Source organism: Sycon ciliatum, chromosome 1 (genome assembly GCF_964019385.1).
Source record: "Sycon ciliatum chromosome 1, ocSycCili1.1, whole genome shotgun sequence".
Classification (NCBI taxonomy): domain Eukaryota; kingdom Metazoa; phylum Porifera; class Calcarea; order Leucosolenida; family Sycettidae; genus Sycon; species Sycon ciliatum.
In genome coordinates, this window is record NC_088643.1 from 92,547,440 (window position 1) to 92,561,258 (window position 13,819).

The following is a 13,819-nucleotide window of genomic DNA, read 5'->3' on the forward strand; positions in this document are numbered from 1 at the left end:
GGTTGTCTGCTATGTGGGGCACACATGAAAATGAAATGAACACTGTTTAGCACCCTTACACGGACTGCTTAGGCTTAGTGTCCGGGCCTTTGTAGAGTCACATGTACATAATGTACAATCATGTACCGGCTCGGGCTTGTCTGATGAGTCACACCATTTTGCGGTCTCGCAACACCGGCCTGATTGCTCTTGGTCCGGTCCGTTTTAACTTTTCCACCTGCTTTCTTTGCGGGAGTGTCAGATAAGAGAGTTGAGGATGAAAGACACGATGATACGGGGCGGTGTGCTGGCTCAGTGGGTATCGCCGGAATATTATGAGGAGGATAGGATCATGAGGAGGCCTTGATAATGAAGTCTTTGAAGAAGTGCAGAGAGCCAGGATTGCCCACCGGTACGTGCTTCACTGGCCACGCAATGACCACTACAAATGTACAATGTAGTAATAGTATGACAGTAGTTGTTTCGTCACTCGTAGATCTACTCCCCTGTCCTGAGTCAGAGTGAGAGATTCGACTCACGCGCTCCTCATCCTCGTTTTTCTTCCAACAAGTGCGTGACTTTTCGGCCCTTATTTCAGGTACTGTGCGGCTTTCTTTGAAGCAGCTCTTTTCATCGGAGCTTGGTGCCGGGAACGCTACGTGACCCTGCTCGTGACAAAAACAGCAAGGTTCACGACGTCACCTTCGCAGGCTAGATGACCAGGCGCTAGGCTGGATATGACCAGACAGTGTCAAGGGTTTTCACCTTCTTCACAAGTGACACCGGTCTACCATACCTGTTCACCGAGCCACTGGCACTGAGCGTTCACATGGTTCAAGCCTGACAAAGAAAGACACACACATGTCGACAGTGCACATGGTGCAAGGTCGAGCCTGTGCAGTAGCAGCTAAACTAACTTTAGATGTGGAAGCTACAGTCATTGTGGCATGTGGTTAGCGTGCAGCAGTATAAAAGCGGTCGCGAGACCGGACAGGATTCAGTTTTGAAACTTTTACATTATTGAAAGCGTCTAAAAAAAAGGTCTTGCAGCTTGCCGGTTCATACTAGACTAGACTCTCTGTTTTGAATTTCAGTTCAAAAAGACTGCTTCGTAGTGTACGTGAACTGTGAAGCTAGCCGTCGCCTTTCACTGTTCAGAATGATTTCTGTCAACTTTGTATCCTGCACCCTGCTGGCAATTCTGTGCTGTGCATCTGCTCAAGTGCCAGGAGAAGGAAAGTGTCCCGACCCTCCCGTACAGGCTGATCTCCAAGTTGCAGAGGTTTGTTTGTAGAGAGTACTGTACATGATCGGTACAGCTGTAATTTTTTTTATTATGGTACAATTGAGTATTATGGTATAGATAAGTGCCTGTACCTTCATCCCACCCCAGTAAATACTTCACGGTGTGGAACTCAGCTTTTAAAACTATATGACTGTATTCTCACGGCTTCTCAGTTTGCTGGCCACTTACTGAATGGACTTTGTGTACCATGTTGAGTGGACACACCAGCACTGGGAACAGTGAATTCTGTCTAAGGCAACCGCTCCGAAGGGACCTCCAATATGTGGTCGCTGTGTACAGGTAGTCAGTCTCCTTATCCAAGTCCAAGTCAGTCTCCAAGTCAGTCTCCTTATCCAAGTAGAAATGACACCCATTGACCCATGCTGTGACCGGGACCCTCCAGGACAGGTTTTGGTGACCTAGGCACGTTTGACTGTATTTAGTATTTCCACACCGATGGCATGTACATGTGGGTTGTTTTATTCTGCTTTCCTCCTGTAGTACCTTGGCCAATGGTATGACTATGCGCACTATGAAGTCTCATTCGAGATCGGTTCCAAGTGCATCCGTGCTGACTACAGCATCAAGCCAAACGGACGCATCCGCGTTATTAACTCTGCAGTCTCGTAAGTGTTAAACTTAAAGGGGAAGTATACCCTAAAATCAAATTTTCACCAGTTGTAATCTTCGGGGTGCTGAGTCGAATGGTCTTGGTCCGAGGAAGCTGAGACGCTCCCTTCCTCCTTTATTCCCAATCGAACTTGCGCACTTCCACCGAAACTGGGTGACTGCGCCCTACTAGATGGGGATTTGTATGCAAAATGTCACTAAAAGCGCCATGTCGTTCTTATAAAAGCACGGGTGACCGCCATTGGCCCATATGTTGTAGTCTTTTGGACGCTGAGTCGACCGGTTTTGGTCCGAAAAGGCTGCGATGCAGCGTTCCTCCTTTATTCCCAATCGAACATGGTTGAACAAGGTCACGTGCTCCTGCGTACACCAGTCACCTGGTCACCGTGCCTGCAGGGTACAACTTACTAGCCTGTTTGACCTTTTTTGGGTGCAGTCCTGTCACTCGAGTTGAACCTTGGTGTGAAAGTTGTCGCCTGCTGGCGCGGTGACCAGGTGATTCGGGCACCCAGGAGCACCTGACTGCTTGTTCAACCATGTTCGATTGGGAATAAAGGAGGAACGCCGCATCGCAGCCTTTTCGGACCAAAACCAGTCGACTCAGCGTCCAAAAGACTACAACATATGGGCCAATCGCGGTCATCCGTGCTTTTATAAAAACGACATAGCACTTTTAGTGAGATTTTGCATACAAATCCCCATCTAGTAGGGCGCAGTCACCCCGTTTCGGTGGAAGTGCGCGGGTTCGATTGGGAAAAAAGAAGGAAGGGAGCGTCGCAGCTTCCTCGGACCAGACCATTCGACTCAGCACCCAGAAGACTATAACTGGTGAAAATTTGATTTTAGGGTATACTTCCCCTTTAATAAATGTGCGTACTGTAAACGTAATGTAATATTATGTAACGAAGTGCTAACTTGAATCTAACGAGTTAATTTTAACGAGAAGAAATCTGTTGTTAGAATAAAATAAACGTTAGACAGGAGCCAATGCTAGTACTTTTCTCTCACAGTTCTCTCACAGTTCGGTGTTGAGCGGTGAGAAAAAAAATTCTGTCCACGCTAACCGATCTATTTTTAGGAAATCGTTAATTTTGCACCTCATTAGAATAATGACCTTTACAGTACATGTATTGGGTAAAACTAAGCGTAACTACTTTCCATGGCCGTAAGCTTAGTAAAGAAAGACTTGCCGTGCTGGATTGTGCACATTTTCATCCACAGGCATACCTGCACTGGCACGTAAGGTGTACAGCAGTGCATGCGTTGGTTCAAAACTGTATTTTGACGTGTACGCTGAAGTTATCGTGAATATGTATCACGATTCCGCATTACGCTCATTATTTTGTCTTTATTTGTTTAAAGGGGAAGTTAAGGCTAAAATCAAAATTTCACCAGTTGTAGTCTTCGGGGTGCTGAGTCGAATGGTCGTGGTCCGAGGAAGCTGAGACGCTCCCTTCCTATTTTAATCCCAATCGAACTCGCGCACTTCCACCGAAACTGGGTGACTGCGCCCTACTAGATGGGGATTTGTATGCAAAATGTCACTAAAAGCGCCATGTCGTTCTTATAAAAAGCACGGATGACCGCGATTGGCCCATATGTTGTAGTCTTTTGGACGCTGAGTCGACTGGTTTTGGTCCGAGAAAGCTGCGATGCAGCGTTCCTCCTTTATTCCCAATCGAACATGGTTGAACAATCGGGCACGTGCTCCTGCGTGCCCAAGTCACCTGGTCACAGCGCCAGCAGGCGACAACTTTCACACCAAGGTTTAACTCGAGTGACAGGACTGCACCCAAAAAAGATCAAACAGGCTGTAAGTTGTACCCTGCAGGCACGGTGACCAGGTGACTGGTGTACGCAGGAGCACGTGACCGCTTGTTCAAGCATGTTCGATTGGGAATAAGGGCCGAAAGCTGCATCGCAGCCTTTTCGGACCAAAACCAGTCGACTCAGCGTCCAAAGGACTACAACATATGGGCCAATCGCGGTCATCCGTGCTTTTATAAGAACGAAATGGCGCTTTTAGTGACATTTTGCATACAAATCCCCATCTAGTTGGGCGCAGTCACCCAGTTTCGGTGGAAGTGCGCGAGTTCGATTGGGATTAAAGTAGGAAGGGAGCGTCTCAGCTTCCTCGGACCAAGACCATTCGACTTAGCACCCCGAAGACTACAACTGGTGAAATTTTGATTTTAGCCTTAACTTCCCCTTAAAGTGTTACATCATGTGTACGTCATGCTGACGTCTTGCTGCACGCATCGCGTGCACAGTTTTGCAGCTCTCAGGCCAGAGCATGCGCAGCGAGCGAGTGGCTCCTTTTTTGCTGCCTTTTCCCTTTTGCATGCTTCACTTGTCTCAAATAAGGTTTTCTGGTGACACTCCTTTTAAGTCACCTTTCAAGTAACAAATGCAATGTCGTTCCGTGAACTGGAACCCCTTCGAATTTGAGTTACCAAGATGTATCTGTGCGTGGCTGCAAGCTCTCCCACTCAACAGTCCAAAGTCGCGCACAAATTTGGTGCCGGAACCCGGGAGGGGTTCCGTTTCCTTCATGGGTAGAAATTCAACCGAGGACGGAAATTAGAGAGAGGGTAGACTAACGGTACTTTAGGGTACAACTAGTCGTCTACAGTAATTCGAAGTACATGTATAAGTATTGGCTACATCATTGTGTACCACTCTAACGAAAAGGGCTGTAGATGATGTACAGTACCATTAAATGCGTCGATTTCTGCGTCTCCCTACTCTAAGCTGTACGCATGTCCCACTGCACTAGCGCATAGCTGAATGCATGCTCAAAACAAGCAGTAAGCAGAGCAGACAAGCAGTGAGTATGTGATGCACTGGTGGCGCTCCAAGGAGACACGATTCCAGTCGATGTCGCAGACCTTGCCTTGGCGCCCACAGGACATGTGTGTACGCCACACTGTGTACCGACTCTATCTGTGACAGCACTGTGGCTATTGTATTCTGTTCTGTTCTTCAGGTTCACCGGTGGCAATACAACTGTGGTTGGAGAAGCGTATGCTCCCAACCCTCTGGTGGGTGCTAAGCTGGCAGTGAGCTTCTTCAATGCAACACAGACCAAGCCGAACTACTGGGTTCTCTCCACAGACTATACAAGCTACTCCATGGTTTATTCCTGCACCCAGGTAAGATGGACCACCATGAAGTCATCACGCGTATCTGACCAAGTGTTGTCTTGATATTTCCTTCTACGTATGATGAACTTGACGGCTTTTCTGCAAAGAGCTTTGCATCATAGGAAACGTTCGCATCAGAGTCAGCCAAACTGACTTTTCTGCATCCATAGCCACACCATCACCCTCAAGGATCAGGGATCTAAATGGGCACTCTGATAATTATTATAAAAGGGGCTGAAGCAACAGTAAACTTTCACCTCTTGATTGCTCAATTGTAATTGTTAGCAAACAGTGCCAGGCTTGCTTGCCAAAAATTACTCCATTTCCCATAGCTATTTTTACGTAACTGATGGAGATGTTGCACCTTCAGCGGTAATGGTAGAAGAAGGTGGCTGCTCCTAACGTTGGAGCTCAGCTCAGGCTTCCTGCCGACTGACTGACACTTGAATGACGCCTGCCGTCTGGAGCACACGAGAAAAATGCTTGAATAAAAAAATAAAAAAGTAAATTATCGTATCCGTTCCCAAAGGGAACTCACGACGGCCGCTAACACAAACCCTAGCGGCAGATGCAGCGCCTAACGGTGGGGGTGAGTGGATAAGTCTCACAACCACTGGCACAAGTGCCAAGAAAGACCCCATTAAAGGGGAAGTTAAGGCAAAAATTAAAATTTTGACCAGTTGTAGTCTTCGGGGTGCTGAGTCGAATGGTCGTGGTCCGAGGAAGCTGAGACGCTCCTTTCCTACTTGAATCCCAATCGAACTCGCGCACTTCCACCGAAACTGGGTGACTGCGCCCTACTAGATGGGGATTTGTATGCAAAATGTCACTAAAAGCGCCATTTCGTTCTTATAAAAGCACGGATGACCGCGATTGGCCCATATGTTGTAGTCTTTTGGACGCTGCGTCGACTGGTTTTGGTCCGAAAAGGCTGCGATGCAGCGTTCCTCCTTTATTCCCAATCGAACATGTTTGAACAAGCGGTCACGTGCTCCTGCGTACGCCAGTCACCTGGTCACCGTGCCTGCAGGGTACAACTTACTAGCCTGTTTGACCTTTTTGGGGGCAGTCCTGTCACTCGAGTTGAACCTTGGTGTGAAAGTTGTCGCCTGCTGGCGTGGTGACCAGGTGATTTGGGCACCCGGGAGCACGTGACCGCTTGTTCAAGCATGTTCGATTGGGAATAAGGGTGGAACGCTGCATCGCAGCCTTTTCGGACCAAACCCAGTCGACTCAGCGTCCAAAAGACTACAACATAATGGGCCAATCGCGGTCATCCGTGCTTTTATAAGAACGAAATGGCGCTTTTAGTGACATTTTGCATATAAATCCCCATCTAGTAGGGCGCAGTCACCCAGTTTCGGTGGAAGTGCGCGAGTTCGATTGGGATTCAAGTAGGAAGGGAGCGTCTCAGCTTTCTCGGACCAAGACCATTCGACTCAGCACCCCGAAGACTACAACTGGTGAAATTTTAATTTTTGCCTTAACTTCCCCTTTAACCGCATCCATGTAGCCCTTGTGCCTGGCCACAAGTTCCCAGTTGACTGTGGGTAGCAGCACGGCTGGAAAAACCGCTTGAATCTCCTCTCGGCAAACCTACAAGAAATCACCACTCCCAGCTCAATAAAGTCTTTCAGGGAATTCACCTACATAATACCAATCATGCTGTCCGCAGATTGAGTATTTCGCTCCTGCTCTTGTAGCAGTTGAGCACTCTTGCGTGGGGTAGTGCCTTTGCTGTTTGCGTTATGCAGAGCTCACTGACTTGTCAGTTTGAGCACTCTGGCAGGGTACGTTCGGGCCTGATTGGAAATTTTTATTTTCATTGCTATCAGGCTCGGCCTCATTTCCTCTGTGCTGCGCTGATGAGTTCACAAAGAACGAAACAGCATGCTGTCCGCAGATTGAGTATTTCGCTCCTGCTCTTGTAGCAGTTGAGCACTCTTGCGTGGGGTAGTGCCTTTGCTGTTTGCGTTATGCAGAGCTCACTGACTTGTCAGTTTGAGCACTCTGGCAAGGTACGTTCGGGCCTGATTGGAAATTTTTATTTTCATTGCTATCAGGCTCGGCCTCATTTCCTCTGTGCTGCGCTGATGAGTTCACAAAGAACGAAACAGCATGCTGTCCGCAGATTGAGTATTTCGCTCCTGCTCTTGTAGCAGTTGAGCACTCTTGCGTGGGGTAGTGCCTTTGCTGTTTGCGTTATGCAGAGCTCACTGACTTGTCAGTTTGAGCACTCTGGCAAGGTACGTTCGGGCCTGATTGGAAATTTTTATTTTCATTGCTATCAGGCTCGGCCTCATTTCCTCTGTGCTGCGCTGATGAGTTCACAAAGAACGAAACAGCATGCTGTCCGCAGATTGAGTATTTCGCTCCTGCTCTTGTAGCAGTTGAGCACTCTTGCGTGGGGTAGTGCCTTTGCTGTTTGCGTTATGCAGAGCTCACTGACTTGTCAGTTTGAGCACTCTGGCAAGGTACGTTCGGGCCTGATTGGAAATTTTTATTTTCATTGCTATCAGGCTCGGCCTCATTTCCTCTGTGCTGCGCTGATGAGTTCACAAAGAACGAAACAGCATGCTGTCCGCAGATTGAGTATTTCGCTCCTGCTCTTGTAGCAGTTGAGCACTCTTGCGTGGGGTAGTGCCTTTGCTGTTTGCGTTATGCAGAGCTCACTGACTTGTCAGTTTGAGCACTCTGGCAAGGTACGTTCGGGCCTGATTGGAAATTTTTATTTTCATTGCTATCAAGCTCGGCCTCATTTCCTCTGTGCTGCGCTGATGAGTTCACAAAGAACGAAACAGCATGCTGTCCGCAGATTGAGTAATACCAAGAATATAAATATTTCAAACTGTAGCTCCGAAACATAGCCAATTTGAATTCAATTCAAGCTCAGAGGACTATCGCTCCTACTGCAGTGCCGCTCAATGAAATCCGATCGTGTGAGTCAAGTTTGCGCCCTGCGCCGTTTCGCAGCCCAGTGTTCACTGGTCTAGGGCTGCGCAACGTGTACTCGAGTGACTCGGCTGGATTTCATTTTAAGCAGCACTGTAGAAACTGCATGCTCACAGTGGAACTAATCAAACTGTACAAAAAGAGTAGAACAGTACGCGTTTGTACTCGAATTTCGCTCTAATTTTTAGAAATCTGCTATATTATAACACCCTCCATCTGTTTCATGCTGTTCTACTCTGTTTTTGCTACTTTGTTATCCAGGTGACGTCTTTGCTGCACTTCCAAATCCTCTGGTTCCTAGTACGCGACTACAATGTATCCGACACCCTAAAACAGTCCGTTTTGGGCAAATTCACGTCCCTTGGTTTGAACACAGAGCACTTTATCTATACCAAACAAGGACCTGAAAACGATTGCAAGCCCGCAGCCAAGGAGGGTTCGGGCCGTGCGGACGAACTCCCCTTTTTCCTTCAACGGCATTAACAAATCGAAGAAAAACTCTTGCTTAGACATGTGCATGTCTGCACATGCTGTATTATAGCACATGGTATGCATTGTTGTTGTGAATGTAGCCCCCTTTTTTTTTTTACAGATGCCTCTATGTAAAAACCTACTGAGAAATAGATCTTCTTTTGTTTGATTTGTCCATTTTCTGCTTCTACTTTGTATTTAAGACACAAGGCAACAGTTGTGTTTGATCACTCATTGTGCGAACAAACACGGGTTGGTAATCTTGAGCCACTCATTGTAGTTTTCTCTTTACTCAAAACCCGTCGTAATCATTTTTCGACTATCGGCTGATAGCAAAATCATTGTTGTATTGCTGTATATGCTTGAGCCTGGCTATGATCAAAATTTTATTTATACGAAAACACTTGGTTCAGAATATTTTCGCTATGTTCTTCATTGGGTACGACTCACTGCATCATGAACGTGTATGGAGCTAGTGCACGTGTTTGTAACCTAAAATAATTATAATGCTTTGTTTTGGGCCCACCACAAATTCGAGCACTATTATGTAGTCAAGGACTTTCTATGGCTGCATCCGTCACCACAAAACATGTACGTTCTGGGCAGAGCCCGGCAGACACATCCATCCCATTTCCCCGGTTATTCTGGGTGTTAGCGGCTGTTACCGTATACACGTGCATAAAAGGGCACGCACTTTTATTCGAATACAAGGGCACCTCCACATATAAAGGCATGGAAAAAACTCAAGACCCAAGAGTGTATTTGAAGACTTGAATACTTGTATTGAAAGACATGCCCTTTTATATCCGGAACATTGTTTCCCGGTGAAATAGAAAGAAAACGCATTTTTTGCATGCACTGTATCATGGTGTCTTGTATTAACCCTGTCTCATATAGAAGCCTGATGGACAAGATACACTTTCGGCGCATAAGCCTCGTTTTAGTGTTGACATACAGTCAACTTTGCGTATAACGACACTCGGCGGGGCATCAGAAAAGTGTCCTAATTCGCTTAAAGGGTCATTGTACCTGAAGTCTCATTATAATGTCAACAGTTAGATGGGACTTTGCTCTGGGCATGGACATTCTGTCGTTATTTGCAAATTGTCGTTATTAGCGAAGTTGACTGTACATAGAAATACCGGCTTGTATAGAAGCCTGCAAAAAATTCCCCAAAAAAGTAATGTAAGCCGCGGCTTTTATACATGATATACGGTATAATTAAAGGCATGCACTTGTATGTGGGTGAATATGTTTCCTCTGGAACGGAGACGGAAATTCACTTTTTGCACTTTTTAATTTTTTATAGCATTCAGTATTGACCACTGAATCGTCAGGAATGTTCTGCCGAAATTGTATTCACTCAAACCAAGTGCTTAGCTGTTCAATATAACCAGATAACTTCGGTCCTCAGATAATTATTATCTAAAGACCAAAGTCTCCTCAATGGGCTCACCCACCACATACTGCACTGTACTGACTGTGTTGTACGGGCAGATCAGAACTTGGTCATACGCAACTTGGCCATAAATTGGCCAGATGTCTATAATTTTGTTGAATTTTGACATAATCACTTTCAAGCCAAGAGTAAACGAGCAGCGTCAGCATCATCATGTACATCAGCATCAGCATGTACGTTACCATGAACATAGTACATGTACGTACAACGACAGGTAACTTGCATGATCCCCCGGCCCAGGGTACATCACATGGCAATACAGTGCTGAGTACTGACATCAACGTCACTCATCTGTTATCACCTGCACCATGAACAGACATAACCAGCACCAGCACACACACACACACAGAGCTTGTGGCTGTACGCGATGTTCTTCTCGTCAAAAAGGCCGTCTAAAAATAATAGAGATAAAAATAGTATCAAATTCTAGCCAAAATTGAAGGTGGTCGGCACCTGTTGAGTGTTGAACTGGTATCCACCAGCTGCCTTGATACGCTCAGAGTCGCGCTCAGCTTTCCGATGACCAGCCAGCTGCATAACCTCTTGCAGGTGACCTTGGTGCTCAGCTGTGAGCTCTGACATTACTCGGCCATACCAGGCGGCATCCGATGCTTCCACCATTTTCATGGTCTCCACGAACACAAAGTAAGCATCAGTGGCATCATCATCTTCCGCATCCAAGCCCGTCTCCATCCAGCTATACTCATCATCCAGGTCGTCATCATCGTCGTCGTCGTCGTCAGCAACACCTCCACCGGTTTCGTCCGACAGATGCATGCCCGCATCAGGATCATCAGCGTCGAGGTCATCAGCGTCATCGTCTAGTTCTTCCTCACTCTCTTCCTCGTACTCTTCATCCTCCTCCTCGTCAGACATTTCATCAGCCTCGTTCTCCATCTTGCGCTGCTCTTCATACAGTTTAGTCAAGCGACCAAACACGTCAATCATCTTCGGCAGCAGGTGCGGGGCAATGACGTTGAGTGCGTCAGGACGCGAGCCAGAAGGAAGGAGTAGGAGACGGCAAGCAGCCAGGACAGAGAGCTTATGGCCATGAATGCCTTCGTAGATCGCGACGTCCTGTAGCCACTGGGCAAGGAAATGCTGTGTGATGCCCTGCTGTTCCAGGACCTGTAGAAGAGACTCGGTCTGGCAGTACATCAGTGCTAGGATCACTTGCTGTGTTGCGGTGCGCAGACTAGCAGACTTGACATCCTCTGTCTCCTGCAGGCGCGCGATAGCAGTCTCCACGAGAAGCTTGATGGCTTGGCTATCAAATGCACCGGGGTACTGGACAATGGCAACCTCTAGCAGGCGGCACGCCGTTGCTGGTGACACCTCATCACCAGAATCTGCCAAGACCTTCTGCAGGACCTGGACAAGCAGCTTCAGGCGATCGGGTACAGCGCCAAAGCCCTCCTTGTCCGTCGTCAAGAAAAGGTGCAAGCAGGGACACATATCTGGGAAGTAATCCATGGCGTCGCGTACGATGCAGTGGCATAGGACCTCAAACAGTGACCACATCTTATCTGAGACAGTTGTACCAATGAAGCCTTCGGCCAGATCAAAGACCTCCTCGTAAAAGTCGGTGATACTCTTCTCCAGAACGAGCAGCATGAGCGGCAAGCACTCATTCTCCATGCCAGCCAGGATCTCTTGCTCGTCCTCATAATTGGCTGCAATATTCTTGATACAGTCGAGAACACCCATCGCAGTCAGTGCTTTGTAACCACCGTCAGCTTCCAAATCGGCAGTCTCCTGATCTTCGTTGTCCTCTTCTGGACGTACAATCAACACAAACGAAGCAACGAGATGGCGTGTGAGCTCGACAGCCACACCCTTGATCTCGTCAAAGACGTTGATGACGGTCTCAATGACAGCGGTCAGCTCCTCATTGCGACACTGTTGCAGTGTAGTGAGCAGGCCCTGTACAATGGTGACAATGTCATTGCGCAGTAGGGTCTTGATGTCCTCGGCCTGCTTGGCGCCAATGAGGAAGTCCTGGAGTGCTAGAGCTGCTTCGATCTTCACTGGCAGTTCATTCTCGCTGGTCAATGAATGCAGGACAAACTGCACACAGGCTGTCAGTGTGTCTTGACTGAGCTTCAGCCCTGAGAACATACGCAGAACCCAACAGGCTCTTGCACGGCGAAAACCCTCAGGAGCAGTGAAGGACGGCACGACGTGCGCAACCAGCAGCTGTGGTTCCATGATCTGTCGCAGTGCCTTCTTCTTAAGGATGCTTTCATGACAGATACCCACCAGATGTAATGCACCGTCCTTGTGCCGTGGGTTGTCGGTCTTCATCAGCACTTGGCTGCAGAATTCCATGACGCGCTGAAGCATGCCCTGCCGCTTACTACACATCGTCTCCACCAAGTGACGGGCTTCTGTTACCGGGTTGGTGTAGTCTTCAAATGCATCGTAATGCAGGCGAATGTACTCGTACGGGTCATCTTGCCACAGTTCGTCGTCAGCGTCGGAGTAGCAGAGCAGAGGAAAGACAACCTCTTGCACGAGCACATCAGCTTGCTTGGCAAGAACACGCTTCCATGAAGCAGCATGCCGCACTGCCAGTTTCAGATAGCCAAGGCAGTGATAGAGCACGATGGGTGCAACGTAACCACCTTTTCGGTACTTATCCAACACAGTCAGCAGAGCACCGAGCACATCCACGTTGTACTTGCTGCAGTATTCGTGTGCGAACTGTTTGTACTTCTTGCCGACCTGAAGCGGGCAGCCGTAGCGGTCAAACAGAATCTCTAGCGTGTCCGCCGTCCATCGCCGTAGCTTCCACCAAATCAAATCACTGCGACTCTCCTCTTCCTCTTCCAGGGTTTCAGCTGGTACATCCAGGACGAGAATAGCACGGAAGCAAGCAAACCAATGGCTGAGCTCTTCATTTAAGATATCTAGCGGCAGGCTCATCTCAATCATGTGGTGGAAAACCTTTACGATGGTCTTCTGAATGAGGACAGAAGCCTCGGACTGGTTGGGTATGAGGCTAGTCAAGTGCTGGCGCAGCAAAGGCAGAATCACTGCCATAGCTCTATAGAATTCACTACGTTCTGACGCCTGCTTCCAGCGGTATCGCTTGGAAAGCTGCAGTGCACATAGTGACGCTCCGAGCCACGTAGAGTCTTGGGCCGACGACAGGCATACAACAATCTTCTCAGCCAGGTCGGTCCAAATCATGGGGAAGTCGCTCTCCACCATACGACCAACGCATGCTTCCAACAATTTACGAACCTGAGCTGGTACAACGATGACTGCTTCAACAATGTGCTGGCGCAAGGTTGCTTTGTCAGCTTGCGCCAACTCAAACGGCTGCTTCTCCCCGGGCCGTTTTTCACGCACTTTATAATGGCGTTCCACCAGATTCTTCAAGTAGATACCAGCAGCTTGCCGAAGAGCCAAATCTGCGTCTCCACTGGTGACGATTTGGAAAAGGCATGAGGGAAATCCAGACACTTCGGAAAACTTTTCCAACTCATTCTCAGCAGCTTTCAGTAAGTCTGCATCTGGCCCATAGGTTGCCTGAAGCAGGGTTGGTACTGTGGAGAAATCCATATCCGCGTGCCTGACCTCCTGGGAAGACCCTACAGTTTCCTTCCATACATGAGGAAAGGCACGCGCCATGGACGAGAAGAACTTTACAAAGAGAGCTTGGATCCTGGCCGAAAACTGCTGGAGACGCAAAAAAAGTCTACATAATGTGGGTGAGCCCCCTGCAACACTGTGCGCTGCACTGCAGCGCATATGAAGTACCTGTAGCTCGCTCGGATCTGGGTCGGGGACGACCGCGCCGTTTATCATGCTAGCTGTGAAGTGCACGCAGTGCACGTAGACGTAGGTCTACGTAGATCTAGATCTAAGTGTCGTTATAAACGTTAGCGCTAGCAT

At 48.0% G+C, this 13,819-nt stretch overlaps 2 protein-coding genes across 2 annotated transcripts; one reads left to right on the forward strand and one right to left on the reverse strand.

The window, feature by feature from the left end:
* Positions 1-1,006: 1,006 nt before the first annotated feature.
* Positions 1,007-8,877, forward strand: LOC135806519 (apolipoprotein D-like). Its single transcript, XM_065320712.1, has 4 exons — positions 1,007-1,261; positions 1,766-1,890; positions 4,881-5,046; positions 8,251-8,877. Exons 1-4 carry the CDS (start codon positions 1,139-1,141, stop codon positions 8,470-8,472), a joined length of 636 nt encoding a protein of 211 aa, XP_065176784.1. The 5' UTR covers positions 1,007-1,138; the 3' UTR covers positions 8,473-8,877.
* Positions 8,878-9,941: 1,064 nt separating this feature from the next.
* LOC135806520 (importin-7-like) lies at positions 9,942-13,652 on the reverse strand. The gene has a single exon (XM_065320713.1). The coding sequence runs from the start codon at positions 13,553-13,555 to the stop codon at positions 10,346-10,348; it is 3,210 nt and encodes a 1,069-aa protein (XP_065176785.1). The 5' UTR covers positions 13,556-13,652; the 3' UTR covers positions 9,942-10,345.
* Positions 13,653-13,819: the final 167 nt, after the last annotated feature.

What these genes read in the sequence shown, in the direction of transcription:
- LOC135806519 (XM_065320712.1), top strand. Translation starts at nt 1,139, where the DNA reads ATGATTTCTGTCAACTTTGTATCCTGCACCCTGCTGGCAATTCTGTGC. An exon ending in CTGATCTCCAAGTTGCAGAG is followed by an intron (nt 1,262 to 1,765) that starts GTTTGTTTGTAG and finishes TTCCTCCTGTAG; the next exon opens with TACCTTGGCCAATGGTATGA. An exon ending in TGGTTTATTCCTGCACCCAG is followed by an intron (nt 5,047 to 8,250) that starts GTAAGATGGACC and finishes TTTGTTATCCAG; the next exon opens with GTGACGTCTTTGCTGCACTT.
- LOC135806520 (XM_065320713.1), bottom strand. Translation starts at nt 13,555, where the DNA reads ATGGCGCGTGCCTTTCCTCATGTATGGAAGGAAACTGTAGGGTCTTCC.